General features: G+C 37.1%; 1 protein-coding gene across 4 annotated transcripts in view; it reads left to right on the plus strand.

Moving 5' to 3' along the window:
• The window catches only part of Rictor (RPTOR independent companion of MTOR complex 2), a 102,897-nt gene that overhangs the window by 18,298 nt on the left and 68,627 nt on the right, over positions 1 to 15,972 (plus strand). For all 4 annotated transcript variants that reach the window (XM_036206858.1, XM_036206860.1, XM_036206859.1 and 1 more), the window contains exon 3: positions 15,711 to 15,808. In XM_036206858.1, coding sequence (XP_036062751.1) covers positions 15,711 to 15,808 — 98 coding nt within the window. The remainder of the gene's footprint in view (positions 1 to 15,710; positions 15,809 to 15,972) is intronic.

Genomic DNA, 15,972 nt, shown 5'->3' on the forward strand with positions numbered 1-15,972 from the left:
TTTGGATTGTCTTTTGGAGATGAAGTTTGGGATGGTTAAGTATAATTTGGATCCAGATTTGAAAAAACCAGTTTGTTAACTAATTATTATGAAACAAATACATTAAGTATCTCTTTATAGTACCGTATTGAATACTGGGATATGAATGTAAGACAGGTAATTTTTTAAATAGCTAGCACTCTGATGACTGCCATTATAGACTGGTCCCTGGTTATCCCTAAGAACATTTCTTTTTGTAATAGCTATTTTCATTCCTATTTGCTGTTTGGTAAAATGGCTTCCTTATCATTTTTAATATTTTCTTTGTAGAACATATGTACATTGATTATACTGTCTGGATCACTGATAAGACTTTCTCCCTTACTTCACTTAATTTTATTTGCCTTGATAGGCAAAGGAGCCTATTTGCATCCATATATATATATATATGATTTTCAAATATATATATATATATATATATATTTTTATACTTGACTTTACCACCCCTACCCCACCTTCCCCTCCTTTCCTTTTCTCTCTCTCTTCTTACCTCCCCTATCTTTTCTCTTTTCTTTTTTCCCCTTCTTTTTTTTTGGTTTGGCTGAGATTGAACCTAGGACTTCACAGATGTAGGCAAACGTTCTACCACTGGTCTATAATACATCTTGTTCATAGTCTTGCCATTGCTGCCATTAGAGTGTGTACTTATTGTTTGTCTTCCTGCAGTGGAAATTTTGTGAGTATAAGTTTTTTGCTTTGCTCATTATTGCATACTGTATATGCCCAATAAATATTTTTTGACTGAGTAAAAGTGACCATCAGGTTTATGTTCAGTTTGAGGGCTTCAGAGTAGTTTTGTATTGCTTACAATATCTTAATTATGTAGTTAATACACCAAACTTAATGATTTAAAATTACTAATTATCTCATTCTCACTTTTTTCATATTCTCATCTGGGGTAAGAGCAGTACTTTAATTGGGCCAAATCAGATGCCCTGAAGCCATCTTAACCTTGTTTCTTGTCCCTGTGGATGGTGGTACAGATTTCTATTTCTGAAATACTTTTAAAATCTGGTGCTTCATATCTGCTGCCATACTTTACTCAAGCCCTTGTTTCTGTTGGATGATTGGATAGCTTTATAACAACTCCTCCAGAAGCTCTATCTTTTCCCAGTCTCTTCTCTGTCCTGCAGAAAACACATTTTCTGAGAAGTCAATAGTAACTTCCAAAATGGGGTTGAGTTCTTGCTTTGGGATTTAATAGTATTTGTTAACCTTATGCTGTCTTTTACTTTATTCACATGTCTATCTTACTAATCAAAATTAGCAAATATTTATTGACATTTTACTGTGCCCTGGACACTGATCTTTGACTGCCTGATTTAGTGATGACAGAATGAGTCCCTGTTCTTGAGGGACACAAACTATAAATGTGTGAACGTAGAATTTTAGATACTGATAAATTTGGCATGTGGAAGAATGTTGATTGATGGCTGGGGGAAGAGAGGCTGAGAAATGCACTCTGAGGTGTAGTATTTAGGAGACACTGTAAGTGGTAGGATGGAAACATTCCAAATAGAAGCAGCAACTAGTACAAATTCCTAGAGATAGGGAAGAACCGGAAAGGCTGTTGATGAATGTAATGAATGAAAGGGAGAGGAGGTATGTGAGATCAGAGGAGAGGAGTCATGTGATCGACTTAGAATGATCACTGTTTAGAGAAATGCACGTGCCCTTGGAACAGTTTACTAGGCCTTTTTTTTTTGGTTCTCCAACCAGCTCCCAAATCATGACATGGAGACTTGAATGCTCAGTCTAGCTTAGGCTCATTTTGGCTAGTTCTTTTAACCTTAAATTAATCTGTTTTTCTTTATCTACCCTTTGCCTTGGGGCTTTTAACTTTTTTTTCCTTCTGTATATCTTACTGCTGCTTCTGTCTGGCTGTCAGGCATCTCCCTCCTCCTCCTCCTCTTCATCCTCTTCATCCTCGTCCTCCTCCTCCTCCTCCTCCTCCTCCTCCTCTTATCTGTCCTAGATTTCTCCTCCTATTTATTCTCTATCCCTGTCAGCCCCGCCCCCCATCCTTTTCCTGTCTAGCTATTGGCTCCTCAGCTTTATTAGGCCAATCAGGTGCCGTAGGCAGGCAAAGTGAAGTAAATGTAATACATCTTTATGTAATTAAACAAATGCAGCATAAACAAAAGTAACACACCTTTACACAGTTAAAGTGATATTCCGCAGCATAAACAAATATAACACATCTTTGCCTAGTTAAAATAATATTCCACAACAGAACAGTTTCTGGATAGCACAAATCACTGACTCAATACTAATTGAAAGAATTAATCCTTTTATTTTGATCACAAGACAGGCATGTATTTTCAGTTTGAATCATTTGAGACTTACATATTGTCTTTTAAGAAAACAGATCGAAATAGATTTGGTGGAATGATGGATGAATTAGTAAGCTATGGATTTGTAAACTAATTTTAATATTTTAAGCAATCAAGGAATACCTGAAACATCATTAATTTCAGTGAAGTTTTTCTGTTGTAGGTAGAAACGCTACATTCATTCATTTACTCATTCACGTATTCAGGTAGTTACTGGTAGAGTGCCATAGAGTATGCTGCCAGATTCTGGTTGAGATTATAAGATAGTGCTGACCATACTCAAGATTGTATATAATTTTTTATAAAAGTAATTTTGAAAGACTAGTTAGGCTAGGCTGATAAAGCAGGGCACATGAAGGGCATTGGCTGGCTCGCTTGCTCTCCTATTATAATCTATCCACATGAGTCTATTAAGTGAGTAACAGAATTTATTAAGATATAAATTAAGGAAATACACTCACAAATACAGAATGGAGTAGACAGCAGAAGTTGTTCTCTGATCTGACCAGGAGCGAATCTACCCCTCAAGTAGGAGCAGGGAGAAGGGGTATATGACCCTTCTCCAACTCCTTGTAAGAGGTCAAATACATTGGCAGGAAGCACTGCCTCCTTTGGGCTGTATAGCCCAAGATGATGGGCAGAGCAAATGACTACATCCCCCCTGCTCTGTACACAAAATTGCATACACACACACACACACACACACACACACACACACACACACAGAGGCATGTACCTGAAAAGTCTGGTTTATTGACATGATCCCTCTTGCTGTGTTGCTGCTGCTAGGCGCTTTCTAGATGTTGAAATTAGCCTTGGCAATATGGTAAAATAGGCCAAAAAGAAGTTGGTGAAACCATTGCTTTTATTATGTCTAAAAGTCCAGAATAATTTTTTCTTGCTCTTGGCAGTCCTGCTTGCCCCACGACTGCTGCCCATCTCAGACCTGTCCAGCAGTCATTGCCGACCGCTGTACTTGAAGTAGAGCTGTTTGCTTGGAGCCCAAGCAGAATAGTTCATACACAGTCTGAGGGAAATCCTTGTCATTCATTTCACATTTTTTATTTATGTACTTCTGTGTTAGAAAAAGTTCCAGATTTATAATGTGGTAATAGTAATTATATAGGCTCATGATCACTTTACAACCTTGGAAACCCCAGATCTCTGAAAAAAAATTTTTTTTTTCTCAGTTAGTAACCTAATAAAACCTGATCTGACTTAACTCACTGCTTTTGAGTCTGATCTCCTGTAGTTATCTAGTTCCATGTTTCATCTCTAATAGAAAATTATACTTTGTGAATAAGCAAGGCTGTCCCTAATATTATTTTGGAATACTCCGATAAATTACATTTTAAAATAATAAATGAATTATAAAACCTGTCTAATCACTAAAATTGAGATGAGAGATTACAGACAACATTAAGTATGGGAATCAAATGTGTCAAAAGCACTGTCAGAATCTATACATGTAGAAATGTTAGCAGCGTTTCTTAGTTACTGTTCTGCTGTGATAAAACACTGTAACCAAGGCAGCTTAGAGAAGGAAGGAGTTATTTGGAGCATGTGGTTCCAGAGGGCTAGCAGTCCATCACCATCATGACAGGGACTGTGGCAGTATGTTGGCCAGCATGGGCACTGGAGCAGCAACTGAGAGCTCACATCTTGATTCACAAACAGAAAACAGAGAGAGCAAACTCGAAATTCAGGCTTCTTTTGTGACCTCAAAGTCTGCCCCCGTGAGACATACTTCCTCAACAAGGCCGTACCTCTTAAGATTGTTCATATAATGCCACCAAGTATTTAAATGCTTGAGATTATGGGAGACATCTCATTTAAACCACCACACAGTATATCATGTTCTAACTTCCTATTCTTGGAAGATATACCTAGAAATGGATCATACTGATTCTATTTGTAATAGCCCAAATACTTTTGAAATATATGGACCAACTTGCATTCATACTATACAAATTAATTTTGAATTACACTTTTGTTTTTTTACTGATTTAAGACTATCATGAAAAGGCTTTTTACCTGTTTCCTTTTAATCCTTAGGGCTTGAGATTAGCCAAAGTATTTTTGTTGTGATGCTTTTGAGCATGCTATGTCATCTTTGATGTATATTAATGATTATGCTTACCCAAAAGACATCAGCTGGATACTAAATTGGAAAGCATCTACACGGCATTTATCAGAACTTAGAATATGGAAACGACATAATTATGATAGCAGGCTTATTAACGAAGATGAGGATGTATGGAGTGAGGTGTGTCAGTGAGACTTACAAACTTATATGCATAGATGTAAGTAGACTCTATGGAGCCCAGAAGTTCCACTAGTCATATTACATAAGGAAAGACATTTTAGAAAGCTTTTTTTTTCTTCTAGGATGAATTATTTTGATAATGGTGTTTTTTAAATTAAAGTTGATAGATTCTGCAACTTACATACCTGAGATATATTTCTTTAATTGAAGATACAGTTAAAAATTGAAGTTTCGAGGTCCCCTCCATGTTAGAATTAACCTTCTTGTTATTAGAATTGGTGGAGACAGTTGGAAGAGAACTCTGAAGGCAGAGGCTAGGACTTGAGACCATGGTAAAGAATATGGGCCACAAGGAAGGGGTAGAAGCCTTTAAGAGAGGAATACTGGGGGCAGTGAAGAAATAGGTGTGGAAAGAACTCCACGAGAGATGTATGTAAGTAGCATTACCAGTACAGTAAAGTCGGGGTCTTGAAGAGCTAAGGGGTAATGTAGTGGAATAGTATTTTAAGGTATGTTACTTTTGTTTAGCTCTGTGAAGCTGTGTTACTGTGCCTGTCTTAAACACCTGATGGTCTAATAAAGAACTGGCCAATAGCAAGGCAGGAGAAAGGAGAGGTGGGGCTGGCAGGCAGAGAGAATATATAGAGGGAGAAATCTGGGAGAAGGAGAAAAGAAGAGATGGCGGAGGACTCCAGAGGCCAGCCACCCAGCTACAAAACCAGCAACGGAGTAAGAGTAAGATTTACAGACTAAGAGAATGGGAAAAGCCCAGAGGCAAAAGGTAGGGAAAGCTAGCAAGAAAGAAGCCAAGGTAAGGCCAGGCATTCCTAAGTAAGAATACATCTCCCTGTGTATTTGTTTGAGAGCTGGATGGCGGACCCCCAAAAGAGCCGGAAACAACCAACAGGGAAAGCAAGCAAGCAGCCTTTGAGCTGAGTAGACAAGGAACTTGAGAGTTGTTTTAGCAGACTGGGCAGAGAGTGGTTGGTAAAGTTTAGGAGCTGAAAAGGAAAGAAGTCATTGCATCGTGTGTGAGTGCAGCAAAGAGTGATGTTTCAAATGAAACGTTCTAAAGAGCTTTAAAAAGTCAAAGAGACTGAAAGTGTAAGAAAGTGAACAATTAATAGAAGTATAAGAATGAGAGTAAATTAGGAACTAAGAATACATGGAAATAGTAGACGATAGCATGGTAACATTTTCCAGGTTCCAAACCATACTCAGATGAAGTAGAGCTGAGGTAGATTTGTATCTCCAGTCTGTTACTGGTTTCTGAGAGTGGAGTTCCTCCCTCCATTCATGGATGCCACTTGTTAGACACATGGTCTGAGTGCAGCTTTGTTTCTCAGAGAAAAACAAACATGGAAGTAGGTGGAAACATACAAGATGTGCAAAAAGCCCCTAAGTGATTCTAGTGGAATTAGAATTAATTTCATTAGGTGTAGCATTAATCTCATTTTCAGGGTGTATATCACAGTTAATTGTTTCTGCTTTTAGATACAAATGTTCTCTTCTTTTATGGGGTTCATTTAAATTGTGAGTTATTTCAAAGGCAAGTAATTTTTCTCTTATAATAAAGGGTTCCTAATTAGGGGATTGTGGATGCCTAATTACCTTACAATTATCAGTATGAGACATAATAGGTTGCCACAGAAATGATAGCAGGACATGCAGTAATTGGAATCCTTAAGCAAAAATTGCATTTTTTTCCATGAGAAAAAAAAATAGCATTAAAACCAATGTGTTACCAGCATTTCTTTGAATGACAGCCATTTCTGTAGCCTGAAAATTGGCCTTTGTAAATTTCTTAGTGTATACTTGTGCACAAAGTAAAAGTGCTTTGTGGTGTTTGGTTCAATTCTGTTATAATTGTCTTTGTTTTGTTTTTAAACTGGGTCTCATGTAGCTCAGGATGATTGGAACTCACTGTGTTGATCTTCAGCACCCACGCCTTCATTGCCCAAGTTCTGAGATTATAGGCATGTGCCACCATACCTGGGGACAGTTCATCTTTTTACAGGGATTTACTTGGTAAATACTATGTACTTTAGAGTACTTAGGTGTACTGTACTCAACTCTCCTTTACTTTTATTATGACCAGAAGGAGGCAGGATTTAAGAAAGGACTCAATTATTTTTTCATCCATTCAGCACTCTTTCTACCTTAAATACCTATGCCAGAAATGCTACTAAAGTCACTACTTACTGTGTGAAAACAGAAAAGTGTGGAATGATTGGAGGATTGCCTTAGATGAGAGATTTGGCTCAGTTCTTTAGGTAACTCTAACTTGAGACTGAGTTAAAGAAGGGTCAGGGATCTGGTGTGTGTGTGTGTGTGTGTGTGTGTGTGTGTGTGTGTGTGTGTACACGTACATACGTACGTACTAGGCTGGCTGGCCAGTGGGCTCCAGGGTTCACTTGTCTTCTTTCTACCCTCAAGATCTGGGACTTCAGACACATCTGCCACACCTAGCTTTTGTGTAGATTTGTACTGGAGATCCAAACTAAGGTGCTCATGCTTGCATGGCAGGTGCCAATTCAGCCCTCTCTTCAGGCCCAGAAGTGCGGTATTCTGAGGGTAGATATAAAGCAAAAAAATTTTAGTCTTTTTCTTTCTTTTTGTATTCCTAGGAATTGCTATTTTAAAAAAATTGCATTTGACAAATTTGAGCAAATGAGGCCCATTACATTGTTAATTATATTAAATAGACTTGTTCTTATCTGAAGATATGAAGCTTTTTCAGTGTTGGGGGAATTATATTTCAGATTTTGTTGCCTCTTAATTTAGAAAATGGATGAACTTTGAAGTAATATGATTACTTTCATTTTTCCTTTTTTACATACACACTGCAGCTGTCATTATAACTAATAAGGTTAATTTCTATTTCTATTGTAAATTCTTATATTTTAATATTCAAAGTTCTGACCAGAAATCTTATTTTTGTTTTGTTATATAAATGGCAGATTGTAAAAAGCCAATTCAGAGTAACACATTCCTGTGTACTGTAAATGGAGAATAGTAGTCACTGGTATCTGACAATATAACAGAACATTTTCTCATTCTTGTTTTTAACTACTTACTTACATCAGCGTTCAGATCTGTCAATCTTCATACATTGTCCCACTCACCAATGAAACCAGAAACCAGTAGCCAGTCCAGGAAACAAAGCTTGATGCATTTTAAGTTTTTCTGAATTTATTTATGGTAATATATGCACTTTCTTAAACTGAGTGACTATTGATGCTAACCCCTTATATTTTTAGATATTTGTTACTGTTTCTTTGTTTGTTGATTGCTTGTTTTCTGAGATGAGGTGTTTTTATTTTTGTTCAAACTGTTTCATTTTAGACAGTTTCTTAGTGTGTGACTCAAGCTGGTCTTGAACCCACTATGTAGCTTAGACTGGATTCTGTATGCATCTTAGCCCTCCTTACTTTGTCTCCCAAGTGCTACAATTACAGGTATGTGCCACTTGGCTTCCTGTGGTTTTTGTTTTATATTTTTATGTATGGATATTTTGCCTTAATGTACTTTTGTATACCATGTGTGTACCTGGTGCCTGTGGAGGCCAGGAGAGGGAGTTGGATCCCCTGGGACTGGAGTTACAGAAGTTGTGAGCCATCATGTGGGTTTTGGGAATTGAATCCAGTTAGAAGTGCTCCTAACTGCTGAGTCATCTCTTCAGCTCTCTGTGGTATTTTTTTTTCCTGTAAACTAATCTAATGTTTCTTTTTATAATTATTTCTTTCATGTTTTGAGAGTATGTCTTTTCCCTTTTCCCTTCCTTCTTTCCTCTAAACCTGCCCATATACCCCTTTTTTTCTCGTTTAGACTCATGCTTGTTTATATGTAGTCTCCAGCAATCGATCAAATGCAGTTTTTGTTTTCCACCCCAGTTAAGATGTGTGATTCCCTCGAATCATGGCACTGTCTCTGGTCTCGAGGTGATGAAGGCTCCCTTAGCCCTTACATCTCTTAGGAATTCAATAGGGATTGTTGGATTTTCAGTCTCTTAGCTTTTACTCGGAAATCAGTGTGGCCACTTAAAACTCCATATATATGGAACCAGTATTTATGTAATTTATTTTTTAATTTGGCTCCCAAGTATTTAGAAGTATTGTACCTGCAGTAAACTAACTTACCTGCAGTTGTGATTGTTGTGATTGTAGGCTTTTTTACTCATTTTCATTCCTGTATTTATAATGTGAGAGGAATTCAAAGGTTATTATTGCTAGTGTTGCTTGAGAGAAAAAATTGTTTTTAGTATGCAAGGTTATTCTGCCTTCTAAATACTGATACCAGAAGAAACACATCAAAATTACAAAAGATGAACTTTTGGAATTAATATCAGTTTTTGGCAAATAGTATAATAAATTTTCTACTTCTCTGTCCAAAGATGGACTAGGGAATATTGCCAAGTTCTGACTTTCCTCACACTAGTTGTATTTTAGCAATATTAGAAGGCTTCCAGGGTGCTGTCATTGGTTTAAATCATTTCTTTACTAAGTTGTATAACTCTTTGAAATTAATTGTTAGAATCTCAGAATCTAACTGTTAGAGAGATGGTTTGAAGAAGGAAGTCCTCGATATATGATGCACATCATTGTCTTCACAGTGGGAGGAATGGTTTCCCTCTCTCCTTGCAAAGGTAATTCATTTGCAAAGAAACTGCTATATGCCTTTAGCCATTTAAATTTGTCCACAGGATCATGGATAATATTGAAGACATAGGAACATGCTGTGACCATAAGGTTAAATTAAAATTAGCCTTTTGCGGAGCTGGAGAGATGGCTCAGAGGTTAAAAGCACTGGCTGCACTTATAGAGGTCCTGAGTTCAATTCCCAGCAACCACAGGTGGTTCACAACCATCTATAATGTGATCTGGCGCCCTCTTCTGGCAGGAGGCATACATGCAGGCAGAACACTGTACATGTAATAAATCTTTAAAAAAAAGATTAGGCTTTTGTTACTTCTGCCATCCTTTGTATAGAGGTGGAAGAGTTGAAGTGTAATGTGGACTAAAAAGAAGGAATGATTATCAGAAAATTTGAAAGCGGCCAAAGAGTGCACTCTGGTCATTTGAAGGTGAGAGATCAGGTAAAGGAATAAGCGAAAATAACCTTTTAGGAGAAAGTTTTCTGTGTGGTGGGAAATGTCTTAATGGACTAGAACCACCCAGTTTGCATCTAATTCCTTCTGCCTCTTTAGAGCCATTGTAAACAAACTTGGTCTGTAATTAACTAAAATATTTACTGTTTCTGAACAGTTACGGATTGAGGAGATAAAAGAAGATATAATTAGAAAATTGTTTTAGGATTCTGGTCAGCCTCCAACCCTTGAAAAAAATCTTACTAATAATTTAATTAAAAGGAGCTCATGAATGTGTAGAGCTTTGTATGGTGCCTTGAACATTAGAGATACTGGGAGACACTAAAGGCTTCTTTAGGTCTTTGCGACCTTGTGCATTATTGTGTTGCCTTCCTTATTCATAAACCTCTTCCCACATCCCTGTACTTTTACTCTTGCTTCATGGGGCTATGAGAAGGAGTAAAACATGCAGTACTTAGTAGAATTAATATATGAGCAGACATAAATACCGTTAGGTCCCCCACCCCCCACTATGATTACTTTTACTAATAGCAGCCTAGTTTTATCAAAAACAATGAACTCCTACTTCCTCTGCCCTTTCACTCCTTCCGAGTGTCCTCCCTCTGACACTCCTTTCCCCTGGTCTTCGCTTCCCCCTCTGTCAGCAGCGTCTCTGTAGCCCAGGCATGTCTCAGCCTTGCAGCAGTCCTGCCATAGCCTACAAGGCTTGCAGTCTCTATGCGTGAGTCACCGTCATCAGCGGTTCCATAATACAATAGTAATCTTGAAAACCTACTATGTGATCAAGACTGTGCTTGGCCTTTGATGTGGTTGTAAATATGTTACTGACCTTGTGAGACTTGAAAGCCTTTCTACATCCTTACGTGTAAATGCTTTCCTGGTCTCTTACTCTCATTTGTATTGGAAACAGAGCATATATAGATAATGCTCTAATGCATGCAGCAACTCCAAAATAGTGAGTTTAGGTAAAAAGAATGTTGAGAAATTAAAGGCAGGGTAAACTGTAGGATGGTAGATTAAGAATTGAATCTTCAAAGTATTCTAGATGCTGTTGAATATAGTCAAGGATATAGTTAATGACAGCACTGGGGTCTGCTCACTTACCCTGTTCAGCACCATTAAATTTATATTACTTATTATGATTTACTCTTCTAACACATATATTTCTTTAGGGGTTTGTTTGAAGTTTTATTATGTGATAGCTTTTAGATTAGATTTATTCATATAATTACTATATCATAGAAGTAGGTATTCCTTGCCTATTAAGTAAATGATTTCAAATAATTCATACTAAATAGAAAAAGAATATTATTTTCTAATGCTCATATAGCATTGTGATTTTACTATTTCTGTATGTGCTATATAATCGCTAATACAGCTCTGAAAGGTAATTGTTTCTACTTTAAATATGAGCAAATCTTGTATCATGAAAGTAATGCATCAAAGTACTCTGTAATAAAATCCATTAATTTAAAAAGACATGAGTAAAACATTTGCTTGGACTAACCACATAATTTTCACATGATTGGTCCATAAAAATTGTTATTGCTAAGCAAATAACCTTTAATTACAGTATTTATGGAGTAGCCATTACTATTTTCTACTGTATATAAAAGATGGATTCCTGTGAAGTTAAGTGATTTAACCAAGACTACATGGTTTGTAAGTTCATAAACTAAATTTGAAAGTAGCTTGTCTTTATTCCAAATTTTATTCATTTAAAAATAAAATTTATGTTATGTATTTATTGATAGATAAAATATTAACATAGTTAATTGCAGCAAATTATAATAGAGTGTAAAACAATTAAAAATTAAATATTTACTTGTATATAAACATTTATAGGTGTTTATATGGGAATACATGGAGAATTGAGCAAATGAATGAAGTACAAATGAATGACTTGTTTATTTTCTTTTAGTGGTTTTGTGGATCTGTTCAGAGAGAGAGAATGAGAATGTATACAGAACCAAGGGTAACTGAATTATTTGTTTTGTTTAGTTATCCTTGGTTTTGTTAGTTTAATTCAGTCAGTTTTGGTTTCTTAAGTATTGATTGAGCTTTCCTAATCTGGAAATTTGAAATGGAAATTACCACATCTGACCTTATGTGACAAGTTCCAGTCAAAACACAGGTAGTGGTACATGATAATCTTTATACTGTGTGAATAAGGTGTGTATGACGTAAGTGGATTTCAGGGCTCTCCTAAGGAGATCTCATTATTTATATATATATATATTCTAGAATCTGATGACGTTTGAAATCCAGGCCACTTCAGGTCCCAGGTAATTCAGATGAGGATATTCAGTCTGGTATATGTTTACAGCACAGAAAGAACTTTGTGCTATAATTCACACAAAGCAGAATGTATGTGTCTTAGTTAGGGTTTCTAGTTCTGTGATAAAACACCATAACCAAAAGTAACTTGGGGAAGAATGGGTTTATTTCAGTTTATAGTTCCACATCCCAGTCTGTCATCAAGTAGTCAGAGCAGGAACTCAAGGCAGAGGCAATAGAGGCATGGTGCTTATGGAATGGCTCCTCTTGGCTTGTTCATTCTGCTTTCTTTTATCAACGAGGACCACCAGGCTAGGGATGGTCCCATCCACAGTGAGCTGAGCCCTCCAATATCAATCATCAATCAAGAAAACGCTCCCCAGGCTTGTGGACGGGCCAGTCTGGTAGAAGGCATTTTCTCAGTGGAGGTTCCCTCAGTGACTCTAGATGCTGTCAGTCTGACCAAACTAGCCAGCAGCACAGCACCTGTTTGAGGTATATATATCCTTAAACTTGATGGGTGTGTGCACTGCCAGTCAAACACAGATTTCCATCCCTAACCCTGACCTTTCGGTCTCTTTTCTGTTGGTTACTTCATCTCCCATGAGCCACCATTATTTTACTTCATGTTTTAACTCTATGTGACTGGAGTGGCACAGTGTAGACGCCGTCTGCTGGCTTCTTGTAAGACTTTGAGACTGATCTATATTGACCTAGGTGTTTTCTTTTTGTTGGTTAGTATTCCAGTGTCTAACTACACTATAATACAATAGTGGAATGGAACTTCTGGATCATAGTTACAGTACCAGTGTAACTTTTTAAACTTTTTTTTTGAAGATGTATTTATTTATTATGAATACAGTGTTCTGCCTGCATGGATGCCTTGCTGGCCAGAAGAGGGCATCAGATCTCACTATAGATGGTTGTGAGCCACCCTGTTGTTGCTGGGAATTGAACTCAGGACCTTTAGAAGAGCAGCCAGCTCTTAACCACTGACCCATCTTCAGCCCTAGTGTAACTTTTTAAATCCCCTCAACAATGAGTGTATAAGGGCTTAATGTCCTCTTTCTTTCCAGCATTTGGTGGTACCAGACTTTTCTATTTTTTTTATCTTTTTTAAATGATTCCTCCTTTATTTTCATTTTGTTTCCTCAGTTCTTGTTTTGGTGTAGTGCCTGGCCAACTGGATAGGGCCTTATGCTTGAGGCTTCCAGAACTGTGAGACGATATTTTGGTTCATAAGACACCTATCCAGTGTTTTTGTTTCATGGCAGTTTAGACTAAAACACAAAACCATTTTTATTTATTTACATACCAAGGAACTTTATGATCTACAAATTCTATTTTAGCTTTTGTCTGAGACTTCTACAGAAAAAGCTTACCAAACCCCAGTCTAACAGGGAAAGAAGAAACTAGATATTTCTCATTTCGTTACCAGGGAATCTTTGACCCAATATAAGTTAGTGTTCTCTGATTGCAACATTGTAGCATGTGAGTGTTAGATAGTATCTTAGGATCTGAAAAGGCCTTTTTACTGTTTTGAGCTGGCCTGGGAAGTAGCATGCTGTTTAGGGGAACTGTTTTCTGCAACTGTTTAACTGAACTTCTCCTATGGTTTGAGGCCCTTGTTGAATGCATTCTTTCTCCATCTTATGTGGGAAGTAGTATATGTATGAGAGACCTGGCTTTTGTACATGATGTGTCCCCAGTGTCTGAGATGGAACCTGAAAAGAATGAGCTTTCAGTTGATTCTTGTTGATGAGTGAACTGGGAGAAGATTCCACTCTTAACAGCAGATGGTACTTTTACAGTCAACAGTTTCAACCTAGAAAGTTTGGTATGCTCCTCTTAAATCTTCATCTTGAGAGCTATTTAGGTAGGAGTAACTAATGTCTTGTCACGTGAATTCTTTAGTTCCTAACGTTTTTTGTGTGGACTTTCCTCTTTGACTCTGAAAACTGCATAGGGTCTAAATTATATTATCTTAAAGGTGGTGATAAAATTTTGTGATCTCTCAGACATTGTTAAATGATTAACGTGTTTTCCTTCCTCATTCTTTATAGATAGAATTTAGAACAACAGAGTGGTATTTCAGAGCATCAGCAGTGACCTACATCAGGCCTTTATCATTTGTTTAAGGATCCGATCTTACTTAATGCTAGGCTTTCATTCTACTTTTAAAGTAGATGTGTAAGTCACTATTACAGCCCATTGCCAGCCCACTTAAAACTAAGTTGAATTTATAAGAGATGAAGGTAGAAATGAAGGGGATGATTTTAGCAGGTTTCAGCGTCAAAGCAAAGGGAATTAGCAGGTTTTGGTACTGTGCTTCCTGGGGTATCAGCACTGTCATGGGCAGTACCAAATATTAGAGAGAGGTGAGGTAGAGTAGAAGCTAAATGCAGAACAGGACAGTTTCATTTGGTAAAGAGAACACTAATTACAACAAATAGTTGAGTTCTTTTTAAAAATCCCAAATGAAGTTACAATGGCTGTTAAACTAAAATATGAGCAAAATTATAATGTAATTTTAAAGATTCTGTTTTTAAGACAAGATGTTAAAAATATTAGTAGCTTGAGAAATTTTGGGTTGTTTTCAATGGATTGATAAACTACTGCAGAACCCTTTCTGGCCATTGGCCTGTTCTTGTAATGCAAGTGAACTATGGTAGGGTTTCTACTCTTAGACTTTCAGGAGATTTTTATTATTGTGTCTGCACTTGGATGTTTATGCTACAGCACACATGTGGAGGTCAGAAGATAGGTTTGTGAAGTTCATTTTCTCCCACCTTTACATGGCGTTGGGTGTCCAGACTGAGGGCAACAGGCTTGGTTACTTGCTGAGCCATCTTGCTGGCCCTCTTTTAGCAGTATTGAGAAATTTAATTATGAAACGTCTTTGTCTAATTTCTTCATGTTCTCTCTGCTTGGAATCTTGAATTTACTGATTTACTGTTTGTATTAAATTGGTACCACCCACTTCATGTAACATGGGGCTTTTTAACCTTGCTGTAAGGAAGGGTACTCTTCCTCCAGGGTTGCTCCTGACCCATGGCTTATTTCTTCATGCTCCTGCAGTGATTGTTGCTCTGCAGACTGTCCCTCAAGCCCTTTGCCAGGTCTTCCATGTTCCTTTTCTGCGCAGTGTCTTTTTTTTCTAGTAATTCACGGTCTTTGGATTCTTAGCTTCCTGTCTTTACCTCAGTTTGCCTAGATTTTCCCTCCCTGTTACAGTGCCTGGAAACATTTAAGGCAGTTAGCCAGTGCAAGTGTAGGGCATGCATGGGTGCTTCTCAGTTTTCAGGGACCATTGTTCTTTATGTCCAATGTTGTGAAAATGATACCCTAAAAATGTTTTATCTTATGCTTTGGCTAATTAAAGCTGGACAGTATACTTAGTTTCTGTTGCCACCTAACAACCAGAAAAAAAGTTGTTATGTTGAGATTTATGATTTTGTGGTTGAATAATTCCAGGTGATACACAATGTTGAACAGTAGGTATATGTGAGGGCAGTGGAAATGTGAAGGGAATTGACCTTTGAAGTCAACTACATGTGTGAATTTTGGGGTGAAAGGTTAGACTATAAACTGAGAACCAACATTGTGGAGGTTTGGCACAGCATATTTTCTGTGTTTGAGTACGTTAATACTCTTAAACATATATTAAATTGTTTTGTATTTTTACCAGAACCTTCTGATAATTTAAGGGAAATTCTCCAAAATGTGGCCAAATTGCAAGGAGTATCAAATATGAGAAAGCTGGGCCATCTGAATAACTTTACTAAGGTAAGTAGCTTGAGACTATACTGTCACACTTTCCCTTGACTCAGTAAACATTTCCTAATGATCACTAAGAAGAAATTTTTGAATACCAACTTACTTAATTATTGAATTTTTTTTTTTTTCTGATTTTTCTCACTGATTTCGTCCTGTTTTAAGTTTCTGTACCA

This window comes from Onychomys torridus, chromosome 15 (assembly GCF_903995425.1).
Source record: "Onychomys torridus chromosome 15, mOncTor1.1, whole genome shotgun sequence".
Classification (NCBI taxonomy): Eukaryota; Metazoa; Chordata; class Mammalia; order Rodentia; family Cricetidae; genus Onychomys; species Onychomys torridus.